Source organism: Monodelphis domestica, chromosome 4, assembly GCF_027887165.1.
Source record: "Monodelphis domestica isolate mMonDom1 chromosome 4, mMonDom1.pri, whole genome shotgun sequence".
Taxonomy (NCBI): Eukaryota; Metazoa; Chordata; class Mammalia; order Didelphimorphia; family Didelphidae; genus Monodelphis; species Monodelphis domestica.
In genome coordinates, this window is record NC_077230.1 from 188,227,779 (window position 1) to 188,252,995 (window position 25,217).

General features: G+C 37.1%; 1 protein-coding gene across 2 annotated transcripts in view; it reads left to right on the forward strand.

Moving 5' to 3' along the window:
• The first annotated feature begins 2,767 nt into the window (after window positions 1-2,767).
• Window positions 2,768-25,217, forward strand: part of MTX2 (metaxin 2) — a 136,163-nt gene continuing 113,713 nt past the window's right edge. The window contains exon 1 of one of the 2 annotated variants that reach the window (XM_007494421.3): window positions 2,768-3,354. In XM_007494421.3, coding sequence (XP_007494483.1) covers window positions 3,315-3,354 — 40 coding nt within the window. In that variant the 5' untranslated portion in view covers window positions 2,768-3,314. The remainder of the gene's footprint in view (window positions 3,355-25,217) is intronic. The other variant, XM_056794028.1, reaches the window with a different exon arrangement.

The window sequence follows — 25,217 nt, forward strand, 5'->3', positions numbered from 1 at the left end:
GGGAAGGTATTAACATTAAGGGGATCAGGAAAGGTTTCTTAAAGAAGGTAGGATTTTAGCTGGGACTTGAAGGAAGTCAGAAGTCAGAAATGAGAAGAGAGAGAATTCCAAGCATGGGAGGCAGCCAATGAAAATGTCTGGAAATGGATATAGAATTCCTTCTGTGAGAAACAACAAGGAGGTCAATGTCAATAAATCAAACTACATTAGGTAGCAAGGTGTAAGAAAATTGGAAAGTAAGAGGGGAGTAGGTTAGGAAGGGCTTTGAATGCCAAAATATTTTTTCTTTGAACCTGAAGGTGATGAGTTTCTTGAACTGCTCTTTAATGTGATAAAGTGGTACAATTTGGGGCAGCTAAGTGGCTCAGGGGAAAGAGAGTCAAGCTCGGAGAGAAGTCCTGGGTTCAAATCTTCCCTTAGATACTTCCCACCTGTGTGACCCTGGGATTTAACCCTCAAAATTACCTAGGCCTTACTACTCTGTTTTGGAACTGATATTACTGACTCTAAGGCAGGAGGTAAGGGTTTGTTCGTTGTTTTTTTAAATTGACATAATTCCTGATTTGCAAAAGTGGACAAAGATTATAGACATTTATTTTGGCTTATTATTAAAATAACTGGTGTATCCCTCTATTCCTAGTTAGTAGTATCATTAGGAAGAGGAATCTAGATTCTTTCCTATACTTTCAGGTCAAACTGGAAGGGATCAAATAGGTTTTCTAACTCTTGATTTCACAGATAAGGAAAATGAAGTCCAGAAGGTTATTTGACTCAGTTCTTATAGTTGGTCAAAAAGATTTTGAACCAAGATTTTCATATCACAATATTCTTTCTACTATAATACACTGTGACCATATTGTAGTCTCTAATATAAGCAAAAGGTCAGAAAAATACCTTTTCAAAAGTCAACACAATATTATCCCACCATATCTCAGAATGTTACTTTCCATTTAATACATTGAGCACATTATCTATCAGGAAGTGGGCTTCCTTCATCATGGTCCTTTGGGGTCAGTCAATGCAGTGATCAAAGTTCTTATGTCTTTTAAAGTTATTTTTCTTTACAATCTTGTTCAGCAATTCCACATCTATTATATGCCAAGCATTATGTTAGGTTATGGTGACACAAAGACAAAATGGAAATAGTTCTTGAACTCAAGGAACTGACATTGTATGGGGAGAAAGAGGGAAAACCAGGAATGCTCAGATTAGAATATTTAAAATATATGCTGTTCATCCCAGATTTCAAAGAAAACCACCAATATCAAGAGGGTGATATCCTGACTTTCAAGTTAATTGGATTTAAGGGGAGGCAGTTACACAGTCATCAAACTCACTCTCTTCTAGTCATAGAAGTTCATTGGCAAGAAAAAAGTTAGGATGACTTGTGATGGCCTGGCATATAGTGGATGAAATAGCTTCTTCCACTATCTAGATGCTCTAGAGCTTCAGGCACATTTATGGCTATTCTTATCTGCCCATTCTGATGGGGAAGTCTTCACATGCTTGGGGTAGTTATCCCCTCTAACTCACCTATGGGTTTGAGGCCTGACAGTTACCCTCAACAAAGTGATTGGGAAGAGGAGGACTAACTATTGAAGGAATGACTAAAGGATTCTTATAGGAGATTGCACCTCAGGTAAGCTCTCAAGGGAACAAGGGATTTCAAGTAGCAGAATAAAGAGACATTAAAAGTAGTTCAATCAACCCAGAAGCATTTATTAAACACCTAATGTGTCAGAAATGTAAAGTAAACACAAAGTAAAAATGAAGCAATTCCTGCCTTCAAGTCCAAATGAAATCAAGAAGCACTTAAGAGTCAGGCACTAGGTTAAACTTTGGGGATAGAAAGACAGTTCCAACACCCAAGGATCTCTTAGGGTGGTTGGGAAAGGCCTCTAAAAATGAAATTTTAGCTGAGACTTGAAGCCAGGAGAATCAGGAGGCAAAGAATTAGGAGGAGCGAATTCCTGGCATAGGGGGAAGGGGGAAGAGAGGACCACCAGGGAAAAGGAATGGAATTCAGAGACAGAGAAAGGTCTTACATAAGGAATAGCAAAGTCAGGGTCACTGGAAACAAGTACAGTATAAGAAGACTAAAGGGATAGGAAGGGCCTGGAAGTAACAGGGAACCACTGGAGCTTATTGTATGTAAGTGCATGTGACATGGACAGACTTGGGCCTTAGGAGTAATTTGACAGTTGAGTGGAAGATAGATTGGAGGGGGAAGGAACTTGAAGTTTAGGAGACCAACCGGAGAGAAATGGGTGGGGTGGAAGGGAAGGGAATTAACATTTATATAGTGCCAATTCTGTGCCAGGCATTGTGCCATGAGCTTTACAAATACCATCTAATTTGATCCTCACAATTCTTCCATGTTTGGGCTATTATCATTTCCCATTTCAAGGATGAAGAAAGTGAGGCAGAGAAGTGACTTGTCCAGTATTTACAAATATTTCATTTGGACCTCACAACATCCCTCCATGGCTAGGGCTACATTGTCCTTCTTTGAACAGATGAGGAAGGTAAGGGACAGAAGAGAAATGACAGACCCTGGTTCATCGCTCTGTCCCTGGTGCAACCCCTATTATTGCTACAGTCTCAGCAGGAGGCAATGATGAACTACCTGCCCCAGGGTTGGTTGTAATAGGGAGAGATGTTCTAATTGTGATTCACAAGGCCAGGTTGTCAGGACTTCTGAGTGAGTGAAGTTGGTTAAGTCAATCATCATTTATTAGGTGCCTACTATGTGTCAGGCACTGTGCTCTGCGTTGGGGATACAAGGAAAGACCAAGACCAAGACCACCAGCCTTAAGGGGCTCAAGTCTAATCGGGAAGTGCATGTTAAGGGAGATCGGAGCTGAGTAGGGCGAGTCACTGCAAACCAAACACTGAAATTCCTATTTCACAGCACAATAGATCCCCGGAGGTCACGTGGGCCAACCCACTCCTTTTACCGAGGGGGAAACTGAGGAGTGAAAGGCATTGGCTCGGCAGGCAGACAGCGGCGGCCCAGGAGGGGGAGGGGCAGGCGCGGTGGGGCGGGAAGTCGTCCCCCGGCTGCCCGGCGTGGTTGTCAGCTGCACAGGAAGTTCCTGTCGGTGCTCCGACTGTAACCTTGTGGGACTTCTCGGTCCGGAGCGGAGGAAGGGGGTAGAGAACAGCCAGGAAGTGCCGTACTTCGCTCCGCTCCGAATTCCGCCGTCCCAGTCCCGCGAGCAGACGCAGGCCGCGGCCCAGAAGCGGCGGCGGCGGCGGAGGAGGAGGAGAAAGAGCGGCGGCGAGGCGAGGCCTGCACGGGTCCCACCGCCAGCATGTCCCTGGTGGCTGAAGCGTTCGCCTCCCAGGTTGCAGGTACAGCGAGTTCTAGTCCCGGGGTCGAGGGAGGGGGGGGGGCGGTGGTAGGCTCCGGCACCTCGCGGGCCCAGGAGGTGAATGGAGGAGTATATACTTTTCTTGGGAAGGGGAGGGAGGCGAAAGCCGGCGGGCCGGCCTCCTCCGGGGGCCCAGAGGCTTAGGAATTTATGAAGGACAGTATGGGTCCTAGAAAGTGTATGTGTGGGTTCTTCTACCCTGGTTACGTTCAATGTGACGGGTGGGTTGCGCTGCGAAGGGTGGGCACCCCAGGTGTCCCTCTCCATCCCGTGCCTTGCAGGTGGTGCTTCCCCCAGGGCTGACGTCACAATGGTTCATGCCCTCCGACCCCTACTTGGAATGGTCGCCTGCCTTCGGCTCCTCTGGGTACTCTCCCCCTGGGATACTAGAATTGAAAATGTGCTATTATTTTAGGTAGTAGGCTGAGAGGGTGAGGGTTCGTGGCATTTACCAGAATTAGTAGAGGAAGAGAAGCATGGAGTCCTCGAGTTTAGGGCTGGAAGAGGCCTTCGAGGTCATCGGGACCTCGACAGGACGTCAGAGGTCATTCAGCCCTTCTCGCTCAGAGGAGAAACTGATTCCCTGAGAGGTTGGTCGATTTGTTCAGGATAGCAGAGCCCGGCTTGATTTGAACTTGGATTCTCAGACTCCAAATCTGTCTCCAAACATATCTTATTCGTGAACTCTTTTGTGTTGGATGCCTTTTGGTTCTTAAATAGCTTCGTGTAGATGCCGATGATCAGAGGCTAGTCCAAAGAAATGGAATTTAAACGAAATGACATGAAAATATCAAATGCCAAAAAATGAAATAGGGAGTGGAGAAATATGAGTTCCAGAGCACCTTTTTAAGCCTTTTCTATCCCTAACGCCATATACAATGTTTTTCATTTAGTTGAAGCCTTATAAATGTTTGTGGAATTGATTTGAATTAGCACTTAGAGTTAAGAGGAACTTCGAGATTGTCAACAAGTAGTTTGCAAAAAAAAAAAAGTCCTTTAATTCCTTCAGTATTCATGAAAATTAAAAAAAAATATTATATATATTCTTTTCTTTTTTGAGTTCCAAATTCTTCTCTCCAGCCCATTATCTACCATTGTGAAAGTAAGGAATATGATATCCACACATTATACATGGGAAGTCATAGAAAACATTTCCATATAAGGCATGTTGTAGAAAAAAAAGCAAAGGAAGTAAAATGAACAAAAATATGCTTCAAAACCTCTCAGACTTCATCAGTTCTCTGAATGTGGTTAACATTTTTCATCATGAGTCCTTTGGAATCATTGTCTTGGTTCATTGTATTGATCAGAGAGTAGTTAAGTCTCATACTTGATCTGGAATTGCTGTTACTATATGCAATGTTTGCCTGGTTCTGCTCATTTTACTTTGCATCAGTTCATATAAGTCTTCAAATGGGTATTCTTTTTAAAATCAGAATGTTAAGTTCAAAGCCCTAATGTAGGTATTATAATATTCTCTAAAGTGTTTTTCAATCCATTCTGTACATATGAGGGTGTTATTTTCACTTTGGCCTTAAGTTTTTTTGCTGACCTATGATAAATATTTTTCTTTTTATATATACAGGAAGCAAAAATAAGCTTTGTAATTTTTCAGTGAAGCAAGGCATACATAAATATTTCTTTACACAAACAGCATCAAATTATAATTTTTTCATTCTGGTATGGAAAAAATTCAGACTTTTTCTCTGGTATGAAAGGAGGACCAAAAAAGTTTAGGAAGATTTTCTAGATTGTGGGAGGGTTACCTGTAATAACTTTTTCTGGCAACTAGTCTGCTGCATTGTAATTTGTTACTTCAGTTTATACTAAATCAGGTATTTATTAGATGTCTATTATGTGCCAAAATATGAATTAGCCATTGGGATATAATGACAGAAGTGAAGCTGCCCCTCCCCTCAACAGCCTTACACTCTGTCATCTGGAAGACAGTATGTATCCACAAACATATACACATAATATACAAAATAAACACATTAATAGAAGCAAAATAGCATTAGCAGAGGGGAATCAGGAAAGTCCTCATGTAGAAGATGGCATTTGAGCTCAGATTTGAAGGAAGCTAGAAAATTTAAAATGCAAAAGTGAAGGTGGAGTGCATTCTAGGCATGGGAGACAATATCTGTGAGATAAAATCAGTTTGGACTACTAGTTAATATATACTGCATCCAGGATTTTAAAAAGAGATATTAACATATCTGCATCCTGTAAGGGTTAAAATTCACAATCCTTACCTCTTGCCTTTTTTTTTTAATAGCAAATCATATCTTCATAGGCATATAAATGAAAAGTAGTAAGCACAGCCTCTCCATAAATTGCTTATTTATCCCACCAAAAAGGCAGTGGGGTTTGTTGTTTTAAAGCTTTTCTTCCAGACTAGCCTTCTCTATTCATATGTTAAAAGGAAACAAGATTTCCAAATAGTTTCTACTTCAGAGATAACTTTGTTTGGCAATTTCCTGGTTATCAATACAGCACTTTTTTAAACTTGTTTTTGTTCAACTGAAACAAGAATGTCTTGGGGAAGGAATGGAAAGTGTATTTTACAAATATGTTCATTATCTTCCTGGGGAAAGAATTCAAATAGATATGGAATTTCACCAGTGTTGGAGAACCAAAGATGGCATGCAGAGGTCTCTCTGTGAACTCATGTGCTGGCTTCTTCCAACCCTTCCCATAGTGTGTTACTAGAAGGCAGAGGGACTCAGGTAGAGCTGCTTCCCTCCCCACCTCCACTGTGCCTGAGGATATTTTTTTACTTCACCCACCCCTCTGCCCAGCAGCCCAATGGGAGTACATACTCCCCTCCTCTGTATGAGACAAGGAGGGGCAGAACATGTCTGGCACTTGGTGGGGGTGGGGTGGAGTATGGCACAGAATGAGGTATCTAAAAGGTTCATCATCACTGCCTTAGATTGTGAGAGCCTCCTCTTTGGGGAAATCATGTGCTATTTGCAACAAGCCCTTCTTATTGGGAGTTGTGACCTAATAACCACTCAAGATAAATTAAGTGGATGAAGGATACTTATTGCCCAGATTATGAAGTGAAATTGAGAAATAGCCCATTGAGTTAGCTCCCAATTTCATTTTAGACAGGTACTATTGTATAGGTAGATAGTGAATTGGGCCCAAAACTGAAGAGAAAGAGAGAGAGAGCAGTCTGGATTGTATTTTGGGTAATTGGATAGTCCTTTTAATGTGATGGGTTCTAATCCTGATTCTGCTACTTTATTACTATACAACCTTTTTAAGTCATAACTTTTTAGTATTTTTAGTTTCTTCATCTATAAAATGACAGAGTTAGATTGATCTGTAATCTGGCTCCAACCTAGAAGCCAGATTTCTAGGTCTATTTAGTATTCCCCATCATGTACTCTATGCTTAACCAAACTAGCCTTCTTTCGGTTCTTTACATACAACTCTTTATGTACCTTTGTACAAGGTGCTTCCTGTAACTGGCATACATGTCCTCTTTTACCAGTCCCTTTTAGAATCCTTAGTTTACTTCAAATCTTAGCTCAAACACTACCTTCTGTATGAGGCCTTTCTTGATCCCCTCAGCTGCTAGCACTTCCCTTTCTCCCATTTGTATCACATAGATATACACACACACACATGTTGTTTCCCTTGATAAAATCTAAACTTCTTGAGGAGGAGATGGGAAGAGATTGAGAGTTTTGGTGATGGCTATTTACCAAATAGCTATGTCTTGGATGTCTAGGAGAGGACCAAAGAGTAAGTTTTCAAATTTGTATTTATACAAGCATATGGCAGGACTTAGAGGTCTTTGATTATTGAGAGGATCATAGGCTATTCATTTATTGGTTATTGCCAGTCTGATCAATAAATTGATTTCTTACCTGGAAACTAGGCTCTCAGAATATTTAATTGTCACATGACTTGTTTATATTGTTCCTTGATGTCTTGTGCCGTCATTGGCTTCTACTTGTCCAGTTCTAATTTTTAAGGAATTTTCTTAAGTGAGCTTTTAAAATTGCTTTTTCCGTTTCTATGAGTTATTTTCATTAATGATGTTTTATACCTCTTACCATTTGGCTAATTCTGTTTTTTAAGTTGTTATTTTCTTCAGTATTTTTTGTGCTTCTATTGATTTTAAAAAGCATTTTTCAGCTCTTCTAGGAATTCCTATTGGACTTGTGTTCAATCATTTTTTTTTTGTGGTGGTATGCTCATTTTCCCAGCCTATTTCTTTACTTTTAACCAAGTAAAGTTAGGTTGTTAGATTTATCTACGTATTTCTCTGACTTATCCATTTATTTATCTACTCATCTGTTCATTCACTCATTTATTTATTCATTTGACATTTTTAAGATTGTACTTTCCTCTATTTGACTGAGGAAGTGGGGCAGTCTCTTCTTGCCTTTAGTAAGTTACCTCTCATCTCTCTTGAATGTTAATAATAGCAATAATAGCTAACATTTATATAGCACTGTATGCTGAGCACTGTGCTAAATGTTTTACAGTCATCTCATTTGATCCTTATAACAACTCTTGGAGATAGGTGTTATTATTATCCCCATTTTATAGATAAAGAAACTGAGTCAAATAGGGCTAAGTAACTAGCCCCGTGATCACAAAGCTAGATTAAGGCTGTTTTTGAACTCAGGTCTTTCTGATTCCAGGCCCAATTTGATGCTCTCTAGCTTCCTCTTTTATGTTGTGCCTCTGTGCTATCACCTTCCTGCCCCATTTTATTTACTGCATTTTGGCAATTTATTACTTTCTTCTGATTCTTCCCCATGTAGTGAATTTTGTTAATTTGAGTATTTTATCCATGGACAGTGTCTGAAATTATGTAAATAACCTGCTCTGATAAATCCTAGATATACGTTCTTTATTACAAAAACAGTTTGTTCCCTTTAAAAGAGAATGTCAGGTTCAGATTGAAGATTGCCCTCCAGGTATTTTCATTGGAGGTGTATATGATAAAATGGATTCCAATGCATTCTTTCTGAGTTTCTTTTCTTTTCTTTTTTTTTCTGCCTTATGTTTATTGATCCTTTGGCCTTTGAGGGGCAGTCCTTTTGATATTGTTCCACTATTGCCACTAGTTCTTGGCCAGCCTCCAGAACAGATGCCCCTCTTATTCCAGAGTTTGTCCCCTTTTGTTTTTTCATAGCACGCAAGTCTTATCAAACAGTGCCAGGCTTGTGTAAGATTAAAAATTAATATCCAAACACTCCAAGTATCATTTTTTATGACTGTAAGGGGAATTTTAGTGACTTTAGGAAAGTTGTGACTTAATCTAAATTTAATTGCCAGAGAAAATCCCAAATAAAAATTCAAGTCAGTTTGGAAATTTTATGGTGGTTTAATGTAGAGGGAAAGAATTAAGAAGAAGAGAGAGGGAAAGGATATTGGATTTCTTCCGCCTAGCCAGTGCCAGGGGGAGTTCAAAGACCTTCGCCACGAGGTCTTTTCAGAAGATTAGAGGCTTTCCTAAGAGGATAGTGTTTGGAAGGTAAAGGATAAAAGAATCGGCCTAAACTCCTAGAGAGCTCAGAGAAGATGCCTCACCTGAACTAGGTTACTAAGTGTCCCCCAGTAGTGTATCAAGGACCTTCACCGCCAAACCCAGACCACACCAAGATGCCAAGACGCTCAGCATGCTGCTGCCAGAGCCACCTCTCTGCGAAGAGCCGGAGGGAGGAAGTGATGCAAAATATATAGACCATTTTTACATCACTTTCCTGGGTCTCATATGTACGAATGGTAGCTTAAGCTTGACTTAGGAGAGCCCAGGGGTCTGTCAGTTGTTTCTGATTTGTCATTTGCTAGCATATGTCTGCCACAGGCCATCCTTCTTAATATTTAATCCTTAAGTAGGGGTGTAGACATTCCTGTTTTGTTAGACTAAGCAGGGTGGAGTAAATCTAAAGGTCACAATCCCCCCTGATGATGATTGGGAGACTAGTCTCCCCAATTGATCACTAAACATAATCATCCTGCACCTCCAAATTTTCTAACTGCAGGTGCATACATAATTTCACCTTCTAAGAGGAAACTACAATAGTTAGATAAAAGAGGGAAATAGAAGAAAGACAGACAGCAAAACCAATGTTTGCTGGGTGCATTGACAAAAACCAAATAGGGGGCAGCCCCCTTTTGGCACAAGAGTATACATTCAAATAAATGTTCAATCAAACTTCATTTCAATCAACCACACCCAGTGTGATTGATTTCATTCATTCTGGATCTTCTTGATGTAGTGTAGGTTTTCTGGCATCTTTCTGCAATAGTTCATTCTCTGCATTTAGGAGTTAGAAAGCTTCTTTCCTTGAAGATCTTTCTTGAATAGAAATTTTAATCTTGGATTTTTATTAAAATACAACCCCACCCCCCACCCCCGAAGTGGATGTTAAGAAACATCCAATTCAGCTCAGAATGCATAGTCGAGTTATGGGGTTGTATGAGTCAATTATCAAAAGAAAAAAAAAACACACCCAAAAATATAAAGAAAAAAATGGAAGAAAGTTAAACTTTTGGTAGAAAGAAAAAAAAATTCAAAATCAGAATCAAAATATCAAAATCTATGTATGTAAAATGTTAAGTAACCAAGAATAAATTCATAATAGGCCTTTGTATTAGGGTTTAATAGATTTCTAACAGGCCCTTGTATTAGGGTCCAATTAAAGTAATTTCTAATCCCACAAGTCTGTAGGACAGAATGCAGTAATATTTCACTTACCCATTTGCAGCCAAGTTGCCATACTCTAAGAAAAAAAGAACTAGAATTTTATTTTGATAGGGAAGTGTCATTTCCTGGTCTGATTTTTTGTCATTCTCAGGGATATGGGGAGCCAGGATGATAGCCAAACTTCAGTACTTGTCTGAGTATTTCACAAAGACTGTAGATACAAGAAAGTCCTATGACTTAACATATGTCAAGCGTTGCAACCTCGAGTCTCACTTGAACCTAGGTTGTATTGGCTTAGAAGTGCATCAATCCTACTTGGATTGGTTTAATAATAACACCTTGAAGCAAAGAAAGAATAGCCTCAGTAAAGACAAGCTTCCCAGGGAGAGCACACGGAGCTCCAGAGAAGCCCCTAGGGTGAGGTTTTCAGCAAATTTATATCCTAAAACATCAGGATGCATCTTAAAAGGATGCTGGGTAAATATAATTCAGGTGTATCAAATTTCTATTTGCAAACCTGAAAACTACTCTGGAAGGAGTTGCATGCAGCTTTTATGCTATTATTTAAGTCCCAGGATCACTTTTTAGCCATTTTGGCAAGTAGATTCTTGAGGACAAGTGATTTTATAATTGAACCTTTTTCTTCTTAGGCTAGTTTGAGTCTTAATCTTTCTCTTTAAAAAAATTTTGTCAAAACTTAGTCATCCAAAGCAAAATCATTAAAATTCTAAAGAACAAAAACCATTGTATATAAAACTATAAATACAGTTTGTTTTAAGTATATACTAATTTTAACAAAATAGCATATTAATTATCATATAATTATGTCATTATAATTATATAATTATTATATGCTTCCCTATTCCCTTCTAATTTCTTCAGGTTTTGGGGGGCTTATAAGCAAGGGGAATATTATGATGCTGTATTTTACTTGGATGAGGTCAATTTCATTTTCTTTACAAGCTTGTTATTCATATTTGTCACTTCCCACTATCTCAGAGGTTCTTTAGCCATTCCCCAATCACTGGACATACCAATTATAATTTTTTTCTATTATGAATATCTTTGTTCAACTAAGTACCTTCCCCCCTTCATCATTAAGTCAAAGTTCTTTCTCCAAAATTACCATTGTTCTCTTAGTGGTCAAATCCAATGGCCTTTCCAGATGGCATCCTTTTGACTTCTTAGCTGCCTTGACCCCACTTATTACCCTTTTCTCCTTGATAATCTGTTCTTTCTAGGTTTCTGTGACACAGCTCTGTCTTGATTTTCTTCTTTCCTATCTGACCACTCCTCAGTGCCCTTTGTGGGTTCTTCATACAGGTAATACCAACTAACCAAAGGTATCCCAGGAGTTCTCTCTTGGCCCAGTTTCTTTCTTCTATCTACTATTTCATTTAGTGATCTCATCAGCTCCTGTGGATTCAATTATCATCTCTATGCTGATGATTCTCAAATGTACTTTGCTAGCCCTGAGTTGACTGCTAACTTCCAGTCTCACATCTCCAGCTGCTTATTAGATATCTTGACCTAGATGTAGACATCTTCAACTCAGCGTGTCCCAAACTGAACTCATTATCTTTCCCCACAAACATTGTGCACTTCAGACTTTTCTTTTACTATTGAGGATACCACCATCCACCCAGACTCACAATTTGGGTATCATCCCTGATTCCTCACTATCCCTCATTTCCTCATATCTAATCTGTTGTTGCAAGACCTGTTGATTTCATCTTTGCCACATCTCTCAAATATATCCTCTTTCCTCCTCTGAGACAACCAACACCCTGTTTGCCCTTATCATCTTACTCCTGGTCTATTGAAGTAGTTTCTCCTGGTGGGTCTCTCCCTACTCCAGCTGATAATAAATATTGGTAGCTCTCTGTCACCTACAGGATCAAATACAAAATCCTGTGTTTGGCATTCAAAGCCCTTCTTAGCCTAACCCTCTCCTATCTTTACAGCCTTCTTATATTTTACTCCCTAACTCATAATTTTTCTATCCATTCACACTGACCTCCTGGCTATTCCAGAAACAAGACATTTTATACTTTGGTGCTGGGCATTTTCTCTCATGGACTCTTCCCTCAAGTCTGGATTGCTCAGGCTCTTGGCTTCTCTGACTTCTTCAGATCCCTGCTAAAATCCTACTGTCCACAAAAAGCTTTTCCCCAATCTTATATAATTCCAGTGCCTTCCCTTTGGCGATTATTTCCCATTATCAAATATATAGCTACTTTGTACACATTCATTTGCATATTTGTCTCTATTGGATTGTGAACTCCTTGAAGGCAGAAGTTACATTTTGGCTTTCTTTGGATCTCCAGTGTTTAGTGTGCTGCCTGACACATTGTAGACAACTTAATAAATGCTTATTGGTTGACTGATCTTTCAATATTATATTACATTGTTGTATTAGATTCCTAGCAGTGGGCTCACTTGAATTAAAAGATATGAACAGTTTTATAACTCTATAACTCTTCTTGTGTATTTTCATTTTGCTTTCCAAAATTCTTGTACTACTGTCAGCCATATAGCGGGTATAACTTCCTTCATAGACAATCTACTGCCATTTAATTTTATTACTTAAAACTATATTTGTCAGTTTGATGGAAATAAGGTGACATCTAGCTTGTTTTAATTGGAATTTCTTTTGTTATTAGGGCATTAAATAATATTCAAATATATATTTGGTAATTTGTATTTCTTTGAGAACTGTCAGCTTATAAATTTTGACTATTTATCCATGACACCATTCTCTTCTTTACTACTTACTACCTCTGAATTGTATTTCATGGTATTTCACAATAATTTGCTGCACTTTGATCATAATGTTTAATCTTGCTATGTACTTAATTTCTTCATTTTAATAATTTGAGTAATAGTTGCACACATACAAAACAAAATTATATACCATGTTAGAGCCTGAGGAAACCTTATAGATCATTTAGATACAGGCTGAGAGAAATTATAGACAATCTATCCAAGGAATACCCTCTGAGATTAATGTCAGAGCCAAGATTGGAGCCAAATCTCTTAATTCCTAGTCTAGCATTTTTCCCATGGCAAACACTACTATTCACCTTAACAGATGAAAATAGAAGGTATGGGATCTTCCCAATATTCCTTAGGGTACCTTGAACAAGTAGCTGATTAACGTTCCATTTGTAGTTGTGGCACTAGCTTTTAGAATGATCTGGGAAAGAAATTATATTCCATAGAATCATAATCTCTTACAAGAAAATATAGTTGATTTTTGGTTGACTTCTACCAGTATAGTTAGGTCCCACTTTGAATAATCACATTAGTAATTGAAAAATTGAATGTGAAAAATAGTTTAGAAAGCTCTTAAGCTCAAAAACATAGGAAAGTATTGATCTAAAATGAAAATTCAGAGAGGAGAGTGGGACTTAAATTCACAGAATTTTTTGAGGAGTGATGAATAAAGTAAACAGTAAAAGACATGGCAACTACATGTAACATCACTTGAATTACTTAAATTATGGTAATCTTTTCACTAGATTATTGGAAAGAATATTACAAATGTGTAAGATTGATTTTACTCTTAAAAACAAAGATGTGTTATACATTTTTTTTCTGTTATACTTCTGAGAGTTTTCCAGAATTAACAAAAATATTAGTGAGCCAAGAAGTTAAGAGAACAGTAAACCTCTGTTTAGTGCATTCATATGTAATACTCATTTATGAGCCTTATTTGATTGGTTATGAAGAGGGCAACTTGAGGATAATGATAAAGGGAAAAGTATGTTTTAGGGCAAATTAAAAAGATATGGTAGTGCTATTTTAGACCCCTTTGAGGGTTTTTGTTTTATATAGCTTGACAGCAGTGAAAACCCATCTGGATGCTTTTTAATGCTTAAAATTATTTTTTCCACCTTTAGATTCTGAGAAACATTTGCCACATTTTATAAAACGTTGATGAGTTGCTAGTTGATAAGCCACCCTTAAAGGCTAGTTATCTGGTCTTGAAATGGTCAATAGTTAGGCCAGTATTAATTTTTGATCTTGTAACTTTTATATTTCTTACTCTTTGTAGCAATAGCTTAAAAAAAAAAAAAAAACCAAACCCTGACATTTCTTTAGCTTAGAAGCATGTCTGTTAATTTGTACACCATAAAATTTCTTTTTTCCTTCTTTTTTAGGACTTGCTTTCCTAAGGCTTAGATGTTTGTGAAAACACTTAAATTAGAATACTTTATATATTATAATGAAAGCTGAAAGAAAACACCACTGTATTTTTACACATTTAAACCATTTTGGAAACATTTATATCTTGATAAGCAGTTGTCAGATGGACTAAGCTCTTTGAAGAGACACTGAAAATTCAGATTCATTTATCCCTAAAAGATAAGGAATTATATAATGAGCAACCAAATCCAAACAAGCACATTTATGTGTTGTGGAAAAGTATTTGCTCTGCCAGTAAAAAGAAATGCATGCTTTAATTTTTTATTGCTTTTTAAATGAACCTCTCCTAGTTTTGAACACTTTACTTATTCTTGTATGCTTTAGGAATGAATCGTGGTTTTGAACTTTTTAACATCAGTAATAAAAATGAAATTTGATTGGTTAGTAATAAAGAGGGCTCTTTTCATAAAAACAATCATTTTGTCATGGCAATTTCCATTAACTGTAACTGCGTTAGCAAAATAGAAACCATAAAATACATTTCATTGGGCTTATGTACTTAGCTATGTTTTTGTGCTGATTGTATATTTTTATTTTGAAGCATTTTTATGTAAGCCAAAGAAATTTCTTCCTGAAGTCATGACTCCAAACCTCCATGTGGATATTAATTTTCTTTTTTAGAAACATATTTTATTTATATTTTTATCCAAATCTGTGAATTCTCCTTAGACTTTACAATTGGATTTTCCCACAGATGCCATATTTCAAGATTTGGTTCAGCTTAGAGCACTGGCTTTAAGTACTCTACGTGAGTTGTTGTATAACTGAATTATGTTAGTAATTAAACATTGAATGGATGACAGAACTTCAATGGGTTTCATCTCACTAAAATAATATTGGCAGATGAGTCTTTAAAAATTTGACCCATAGCTGACTTTTTTCTTTTGAAAATTTGCAGTAGAAAGAGAATATTTTTGGGCTCAGTAATTTTGCATGTGGTTTTCATAGTCTTATGTATTATGAATGTTATGAAATATATCACAGAAATAAAACTTAATGTTAAAATAAAACTGATGTTTATTTTTCTGTTAGATCCTTAGAATAGTAATATTACTGTTTTTCTTATTGCAGTGCTTCAAAACTGGAAATTCTGATTTTAGTTAAGTTATTGAGAGAAAACTGGGAACCATCTTTTGACATTGGCCCCATTATAAGCTGATATTTGATCTTCAGTTATGATGAATCCATGCTATAGATTGTCCCTGACAGATTTGTCCCAAGCTGGCTTCTTCTTGATCTAGGCCATGTGTCTGAGCTGGCTTCCTTTACCATCAATAAATATAGGTCCCAATTTTCTCTTTTGGATTATCTCAATTCATTTCAACAAACATTTATTTAAATTCTTACTTTGTGTTGGGCTTTGTGTACTGTGCTGAAGTTTCCCAGATAATCAATACTTACTTGTCCTGGAGGAGCTTACCTTGTGGGAGCAGAGTTGGGGGAGAAATACAAGTTATGCAGTTTTATATATATTTTATATATATAGTTATACAAGCAAGTACAAAATATAGACAAAGTGTCCTGGGAGGCAGAAGATGCTAATGACTAGGGGTGAGATTGAAACTTGTCTGGGAGGGTTTTTGTTGGAGGTGATTGATACCTGTGCTTGCAGGAAGCTAGGGATTATAAGAACTGTACATAGTATTGCAGTGGAAAAGAGACAGATCCAAGCTGTTACACTTAATACTTGTGTTTCCTTACTTATAAAATGAGAGGATTGGACTAGAGGACTGTTTGTGCTTTACAAATGTAAATCTTTGATTCTAGGACATATGAAGAGAATATCTAACATGCTGGATCATTTGTGCAAAGTCATGGAGATACAGCTGAATTAGATTAGTTTGGCTGGAATGTAGAGCATGAAAAGTTAAAGGAATAAGAAACAAGAGTGAAAGGATAAGTGAGTGCTAGATTGTGGAGGACTTAAGATGCTGGATTTGAGAAATTTGTATTTTATTCTGGAGCCAAAGGGAGGCATTTAAGTTTTTTGAGTAGAAGATGACATGTGGAGATCTATGTCTTAGTAATATCAATTTGGCCCCAGTTGTGTATGGATTGGAGAGGGGAAATCCTGGAGTTCAGCAAAGCCAATTAAGGTGATATTGCAACAGGCTAGACCAGAGGTAATGAGTGCTAGTGGAGAAGAGATGTATTTGAGATGTATTTTGGAGGTAAAATTGACAAGTCTTAGCAAGTGTTTGAATTGTAGGGTTTGAGGGAAGGGAGAGAATCAAGAATGAAAGAGTTAAGGTTGTGAACTGTGGTGACTGGAAAGATTGTGGTTCCATCAACAGAAATGAGAGGTTAGGAAGAAGGGTGTACTCCATGGAAATAGAATTCTTTTTTGGTATGTTATATTTGAAAAACCTATAGGACATTCAGGTGGAGATATTCAGCAGGCAGCTCTGAAAAATACAGGCAATCTTCATTTTATTGTGCTTCACCTTACTGTGTGTGTGTGTGTGTGTGTGTGTGTGTGTGTATTTTTTTTTTTTAACAAATTGCAGTTTTGTGACAATCCTGCCTCAGGCAAGCTATTAGCACCAGTATATGTTTACATTGTGTCTCCATGTCATATTTTTGGTAATTCTCAAAATGCTTAAAACTTTTTCATGGTTATATTTGTGATCAGTGATCTTTGATGTTTTGGATCACCATAAACTTCACCCATATAAAACAGCAATTCCCCCTATCTCTCTTCCTCTCCTTGGACTCCCTTATTCCCGAAGACAAAAAAAACAGAAGAATATTATATAAAATTAATTGATAAAGCAATGGTAGGGTTTAGGAGGATTTATTTCAAATTTAAAAGTTCTATTGCTATCCAACTACCTAATGCTATCCAACAGCATCACATGCTACAGAAAAATCTTTAATGGAAGGAAAAATCAATTGATGTGGCAAACTTAATTGTCATATTATTTTAAGAAATTGCCACAGCTACCTTAGTCTTTAGCAGCCACCAACCTGATCAGTCAGCAGCCATCAACATCGAGGTAAGACCCTCCACTAGCAAAAAGATTCTGATTGGATGAAAGCTCAGGTAGTGGTTAGCATTTTTAGCAAGAAAGTATTTTTAAATTATGGCATATATAGTGTTTTTTAGACATAATACTATTACACACTTTCTAGACTATAATATAGTGTAAACATAACTTTTAAATGGAAAAATTTTATTTAATTTATAATATTTTTCCATGGTTACATGATTCATGTTCTTCCCCACCCCCCCCATAGCTGACGCACAATTCCACTGGATTTTACTTGTATCACTGATCAAGACCCATTTCCCTATTATTGATAACTGCACTAGGGTGATTGTTTAGAGTCTATGTCTGCAAATCATATCCCCATCAACCCCTAAACATAACTTTTATATGTATTGGGAAACCAAAAAATTCATGTGACTTGCCTTATTGCCATATCTACTTTATTGTGGTGGTCTTGAACTTAATATGCAATATCATTGAAGTATACCTGTAATTTAGAATTCAAGAGATTAGGGTTCGTTAGGCAGGTGAGTGGCAGTAGGGCAAAGATGCTGGACCCAGAATCAGGAAGACCTAAGTTTAAGTCTAGACATGTGACTTTGGTCAAGTCACTTTTCTTAGCTATAAAATGGGGATAATAATAGCACCTACTCTGAGAATTGTGAGAACCAAATGAGATAGTATTGAGATAGTATTTGTAAAGCACATAGGCCAGTGCCTGGTATGTAGGTGCTATAGAAATGTATATTCCTTTTCTTGGATATAATAGATTTGGGTGCCATATGCATAGAGATGATATTTGAATTTTTGGGACCTGGTGAGATTTTTAAATGAGGTAGTGTAGAAAAGAAGAGGGCACAGGGTAGATCCTTGGGGGATACTTAACACTTAGTTGGTTGAGGTTGGGATAATGATTCAGCAAGGGAGTCTTGAGAAGTAGACAAGAGGAAAAATCAAGAAAAGGCTGTGCCCCAGAAGCCTGGGAGAAGGGAGTCATGACTGTCAAATGTTTCAAAGAGGTCAGATATAGGATAGGGACTGAGAAAAAGCCATTGAATTATTGGCAACTTTGGTGGAGAGCACTTTTTAAAAAAAACCCTTACCTTCTTTCTTAGAACTTATTCTAAGTATTGATTCCATGGCAGAAGAGCAATAAGGGCTAGGCAGTTGTAGTCAAGTGAATTGCCCAGGATCACACAACTAGGAAATGTCTGAGTCCAGATTTGAATCCAGGATTTTCCCACTCCACATCTGGCTTTCTATCCAATGAGCCACCTACCTGCCCCATGAACATTTTCTTCTGAATTGTGGAACCAGAAACTAGATTATAAGGAAAAGAAGTGAGTGGTAAGAAAGGAAGTGCGGGCAACAGGTATAGGCAACCTTTTTTAGAGTCTTTATTTGGTGTTCTTTAGTTGTTATCTATTTCCTTAGTCAACGGCTTAGCTGGATGCCTTGAAAAATAAAAAATCCAATTGTTTCCAAAGCAACTATAAGATTCTGATATAGACTTCCATGTTTTAGAGAGACCCTATCTCATTTTCACTATCACTGCATAAAAATACTTAACTCTGTGGGCAATTTAAGGGTTTTTCAAGGAAAATTTTAATTATGTCTGGTTTTTTTTTAACCTTAACCACCATTTTCAAAACCTCATCCAGTGAAATGCGATCTTAAGATAGTTACTTTCTGGAAACAACCAGTTAATAAGTATTTTTGAAGTGCCTACTATTATGTTTCAGGCACTTGACTGGAATTTTGTATACAAAGAAAAAAAAGTTTTTTTTTCAAAAAATATTTTCCACATATCTCTTGAAAAAAAACATGTTACATATGTGCTCAATTGTACAAGGGCAAAAATATTTTTAAACAAAGTAATGTAGCAGTCTGAGAAGACTTTATGCTAGGAAAAAAATAAACCTGTAGTTCTAATCCTACCTCTCCCCTCAGTATTCTCTGTAATAATTAAAATTGGGGTTGCTAAATGTAATAGTTAAAAGTTTGGTTTTGACAAAAATAATAATGGGTTAAAAAGAATTATTGTGGTCACCATTTATAAAATTAACTCTTGGGGGCAGCTGAGTAGCTTAGTGGATTGAGAGCCAGGCCTAGAGGCAGGAGGACCCAGTTTCAAATCTGGCCTCAGACACTTCCTAGCTGTGTAACCCTGGGCAAGTCACTTAACCCCCATTGCCTAGCCCTTACCACTCTTCTGTCTTGGAACCAACACACAATATTGATTCCAAGACAGAAGGTAAGGGTTTAAAAAATAAATAACATTAACTCTTAAGTCACAAGACCGATTAGTAGTTTTATTATAGTAGGGTAGAGATAATAAAGAGGGAAATTTAGGAAGGAAGTAGAAAATATTGCCTAACTAAATACCCTATAATTGTTCATCCAAAGATATCCAGCTCAACTAGGACAGAGGCTCCCTCAGGTCCAGATCTCCAACTAGGAGTCTCGGTAGTCTCTTCAGCAAGAGTCTTATCAGTGCACAATCTCCAATGTAGAAGTCCTCCAATTCAGAAGTGCCATGCAGAAGAATCCCTCTTCCAGCAAGAGCCACCCAGGCAGCAGAATGAATCAGAATGCCCTCTGCTGGCTTTTTTATAAGCAGTTTTCTCCACTTCACTTCCTATCTCTCTGGTTTCTCCTTCCTTTCATTGTGGGCTGGTCTATCACATTTCAGGAACCAATCAAAGTTTCTTAATTTGCCTGGCACTACCTAGAGGGCAGTGCCTGTGGGATCCACCTCCCTGTCCTCTGAGGATATGAACTTTTATCAAAAGGATTCTCAAGTTCCTGACTGATTAAGTTAAAAGGGTGGAACACTCCAAGTACTTTATTGTTAAGATAAAAAAAATTCCCTTTCACAACCCTTAAGCCCTAAACTGTTTTTAAATGATGGCTTGGGAGCACTACCATTATTTGTTTAGCTTTGTTCCTTTTAATTTGACATTTTATTTTGATCCATATAAGTTGGGAATGATTTTTACCTTTGAATGCATTCGTCATTTTGCCAATATTAAATCTGTCATTTCAGGATTTTTTTCCTTCCATCTATATTCATTAATTTCCTAATCTTGTTCCTTAGTGCTTAATTTACCACAATGCTATTTCTATGACAAGTAGGAGTCTACTTTTCTGAAATTATTGAACACTGCTTCTGAGAAGAAAAGTTGAAAATTCTTGCCTAATGATGCTGAGCAAATTATTAACTGATCCCCCCCCCCTCAGGTTCTCTATATAAAAAATGGGAATAACAGGAGTGGCCTGTTTGACCATATCCTAAAATCATTCTACTCTTTTCCTTTAGAATCCTTAGTTCAAAGATTGCCTCTTTGGGAGATCTGTGCTGAGTTTTTTTGGGGGGGGAGGGGGCATCCTGTCCCTCTGTGCTCTGGGATACTTTCGGCTCTAAGCTACATTTAGCTATAATGAAGCCTTCTGTAATGCTTTCATGTGTAGCTCCACCTGGCTTTGTCAGGAATACAGGAGTGGAGTCAAGATTTCAAATTCCTCCATTGTATTTTCTTATTCCTTGGCAAAGCTGACTGGGTTTACCCAGTTGAGGAGTAACAATCATAGTTTTCCTCAGGCATCAAAATGTGCTTTGGAATAATTGGGGACTGGGAGAGAGGATGCTGCTGCAGGATATCTTTGATCTAAGAGGCAATTGAGGTTCCTTCCATGATCATCAGTCAGTAAACATTAAGTGCCTAGTACGCGCCAGGCAGAGTGCTGAGGACCGAGGATACAAATATGAAAAATATAGTTTTAGCCTCCAAGAAACTTATAGTCCAATGGGGCAAGATGGGAGGGAAGAGAGAAGAGTCTAATCCAAAGGAGTGACAGCAGGTCACTTTTTTTTTAATCCTTTAATTTCTGCCTGCTTTAATGAGTGTCTCAAAAGCTTATGACTTGATTGCCCTTTTGATTACATTTCTGTGCGGAGAAGAATCAAATGTGTACAAATGCCCATTTTCAAAGGCAGATGTCTCCTGGAATTGAATTATAAGATTCTTTTTATTTTCTCTCCTTTTCTAGGTCTTTTCCCCACCAAATATTCTGATCACTAGGTGGGGGGCATTTCTAAATCTAAAAAACCATGAATATAGGATTTGTTAGACAAATAATGTGAGTACCAAGGTTCTACAATATTTGTGTCACTAACTCATTGGTTAATCGAGTGACAGCCATACTTTGCTCCCAAGAATAACACTTTTAAATAAGCTTAGTCCCAATTAGTTCAAATGATGAATTTCCTGAAGTAGAGGGATGTATTCAAATTCAGACTATTCGAATCATAAGTCATAAGTATGTAACTTATCATAATTGTCTTCAATCCAATGTAAATATGCAATAGGAATTTGAATAAAACAATTGCTTTAGAGGAATTCCTAATTCACACATATTGAGTTTAATTATAATGAAAAGAAATAAAAACTTTCAGTTAGTGATAGATACATAAAAATAAATTTTTGTATTTGTATTTGTCCTTTTGTCTGATCCAAGTTCACAGACACTGAAAATTAGGGGTCTGTGGACCCCAGGTTCATAATTCCCATCCTAATGCCTTCCCCAGCACATTATTTTGTATTGGCTTTCAATGCAGCATTAATATGTTTATAGGGAGACGTCTTATTTTTCTTCATAACTAAAAGTTCCTGAACATCTTTAAAAACAAAGTTTCTTTTAATGCCCAACATCTAGTTATATCTGGCACATAGCCAGCACTTAAAAATGGTTTGTTAATTAGTTAATTAGTCTTGGTAGCCCTCTTTAAACTCATGCTTTGGGAGAGAAGTTCCTTGCTCTGCATTCCATCCCTTCAATCAGAAGAGCAGAGAGTATTGAAGATTTTGATGTATGAGTACCAAAGCTGATGCATTTTTGAAGGACAGCGAATTTCTTCATGATGCAGTTGCTGTCTTCTATCTCTTCCTTTTTTCCCTAGGATAAAGGGATATGGAAATGTTCAGATATCATACTTCTAGAGCCATCCCACTTGCCAAGAGGATCTAGTTGTGGTTGTGGTTGTCCTGTTACTGTGAATGCAGTAAGGTAGAGTACCTAGCACACTTAGGTAGTGTGCTAAGGAGAGCATTGTTGAATGTTCCCCCCATACTTCTCTCAATTCTGTGGCCACCAGGGTTCTTCCAACCAAAACCAGCTGTTTTACCAATGCCTGCTTTTTGGCTTCTAGGAAAACCTCAATTGGGAAAATCAGCTAAGACCACTACAAATGTGTACCCAGCACTGGCAAACCAACTCAAAATATAGCCTTCATCATGGAGAGGCAACACAGAATAGTGGGAAGAACAGCAGATTGGAGTCAGAAGCCTTGTTTGTGCATGATGGTTTTGATGTTTACTATTTATGCAATGTTGGCCAAATTATTTTTCCTCTGAGCCTGTTTCTTGCCTGCAAAGTGGAAATAGCACAAGGATGTAAAAAGGAAGATGCTTTGTCAGCTATAGCATTATTTTTATTCTATTGTTTAAGTATGAAAGTACTTTTTCTCTAAGATCTTTATTTTGTCAGTAGGTATAACTACTGCCACATCACAATGCCCACATACCTTAGTAAAGGGTCTTAATATGACTTGCTCCGCTCCCATCAAAATTAGTCACCTAGTGGCAAACCATTTCTGGTGATGAACCTTTGCGCATTTATTAGGTTAATGGTTCTCTGACCACACACTCATGGTCTGTTTTAGGGCTTTATTTGAAGCCTTTTCTGGTTGGTAAGACAAAGCATAATCTTTTGAAAATTTAGGGTTACCTCTTTGCCATAATGAACTATCAGCAAAGGACTTTAGTAGAAATCAACTACTATATTCTTTTAAAAATTTGGGGGTCATAGCCATGGTGGAGCCTATCTTGTATCTACTAATAATGAATAACCTTCTACTATCTTCTGTTTTTCTGGGAAAATTGATTTTTAAAAAATTATAAATCACTTTCATAATAATGTAGCACACAGGCTAAATAAAGATATTTTGAGAAAATGACAGTCATATGAAGAATATACTGAAAGCTCTTTCTTTAATGGTATTTTTTCTAGTCTGAATTATTGAGTTGTTGATACAAAGAATTTGTTTTCTTGACCCTTGTTAACTTATAGAACCTGGTCAGTTTTATGTAATTGATTTCTGAGTACCATTTAAAAATTGATCTCTGTTTTCACATAGGTATGTTGAATTGGCTGATGTTCAGGTCTCATAATTACTAACTTAATTATACTTTCCTTATTGATTACTTCTGATGGAAAAACTATCTTTTAACCATTTTGGTTCCAAAATAAATGCAGTGTCAGTTCATTAATCAAGGCTTATTTCTGAATAACATAAAATTGTAACATAATATTAATCTCTAAGGAAAGTGTTAAAACATGGCTTTTGGCCATGTCTATAACCACCAAGTAAAGCAAAATGGAAACAATCTTCTTGATGGATTAACTTGCAGACAACCTCATCTCCCCTTAGCTTGTCCACATTTCCAAATTCTTCAGAGGTAAGTGGATGAAAGACAAATGAAAAAAACCTGTTATTTCCTTGCTGTGATTGGCATTTGTGTCTTTTTTCTGTATCAGTTGCTGGCTTTAACTTTGATGACATTCCTCAAAAATGTTTTGTGCTGTCTTGAGAAAGATTTTTAGTTAGTAGTCTTTTTTTTTTGACTAAGATTACATCTTATTTATTCCCTCAAGCTTATATCTTATTTATCTTTTCTCTTTTTTGCTGCCAGATTCCTGGAAAGGATCATTTGTGATTGCTACTTTTATTACCTCTCCACCTGTTGCTTTTTTTCTTTTAAACAAGGACTTTTTGACCTTCATGTCTTTAAATATTACTGTCACTACCCAGGGACATTCTCCAGTAGAACTTTCCCTTAACAAAGGGAGGAAAGGACTCATATAGACAAATGTTTATATTTGAACCTGATGGTTTGCCCATCAATTGGGGACTGACTGAACATGTAGAATATAAGTGATGGAATACTATTGTGCTGTAAGAAATGATGAATGGAATAATTTCAAAAAAATCTGAGAAGACCCATATGAATTGATGCAAAATGAAGTGAACAGAACCAAAAGAATAACTTGCATAGTAACAGCAATATTATAATTGTAACAATTGTAACAGCAAAATGAAGTGAACAGAACCAAGAGAATAATCTACATAGTAACAGCAATATTGTAAGCAATATTGCAAATATAATCAACTTTGAAAGAACTGTTCAACCCAGTGACCAACCACAATTACAAAGGACTCATGCTATCCACTTGTAGATAAAGAAATGATAGACTGCAATCTGAAACATGTTTTTTTTACTCTTCTCTTGCTTTTAATTTTTTTTTTTGGAACACATCTAATGTGAAAATTTGTTTTTGTATAACTTCATATTTGTAATAGGTTTTGTTTTTCTTGCTTTCTTATTGGATAGGGAAAAGGATAGGGAATGGGAATGAATTTGAAACTTAAAAAGAAAATAAAAGTCTTTGCTTAAAAAACACCCCTCACAACCTCCAACAAAGGGGTTGATTTTATTGACTTTTCTAGTGTAATTCCTAATTGCTTTCCATAACGATTGAACAAAGTCAAGCATAGCTCCACCAACAGTGTGCTAATGTATGTTTCTCCATGGTTTTTTCCTCTCCTCCAAATTTACAACAGTACAAAGTGTTTTGGGTACCTTTGCTGGTAGACTCACTCACTTTTCAACCTCTTGCGTTTTGACATCCTGCCCTATCACTTGACTGAAACCAGTATCAAGGTTACCAATGATTTCTTAAATGTCAAATCCATTATCCTTTTTTCACTCCTTGTCCTTGATCTCTGCAGTTTTCCAACACCATTGATTTCCTCTTTTTCCTGGATGATCTTTTTTCTCTTAAATTGCTCTCCATTTTGGTTCTACTTCTGCTTTATTTTTCCTTTTCAATCTCCTTTGAATAAATGAG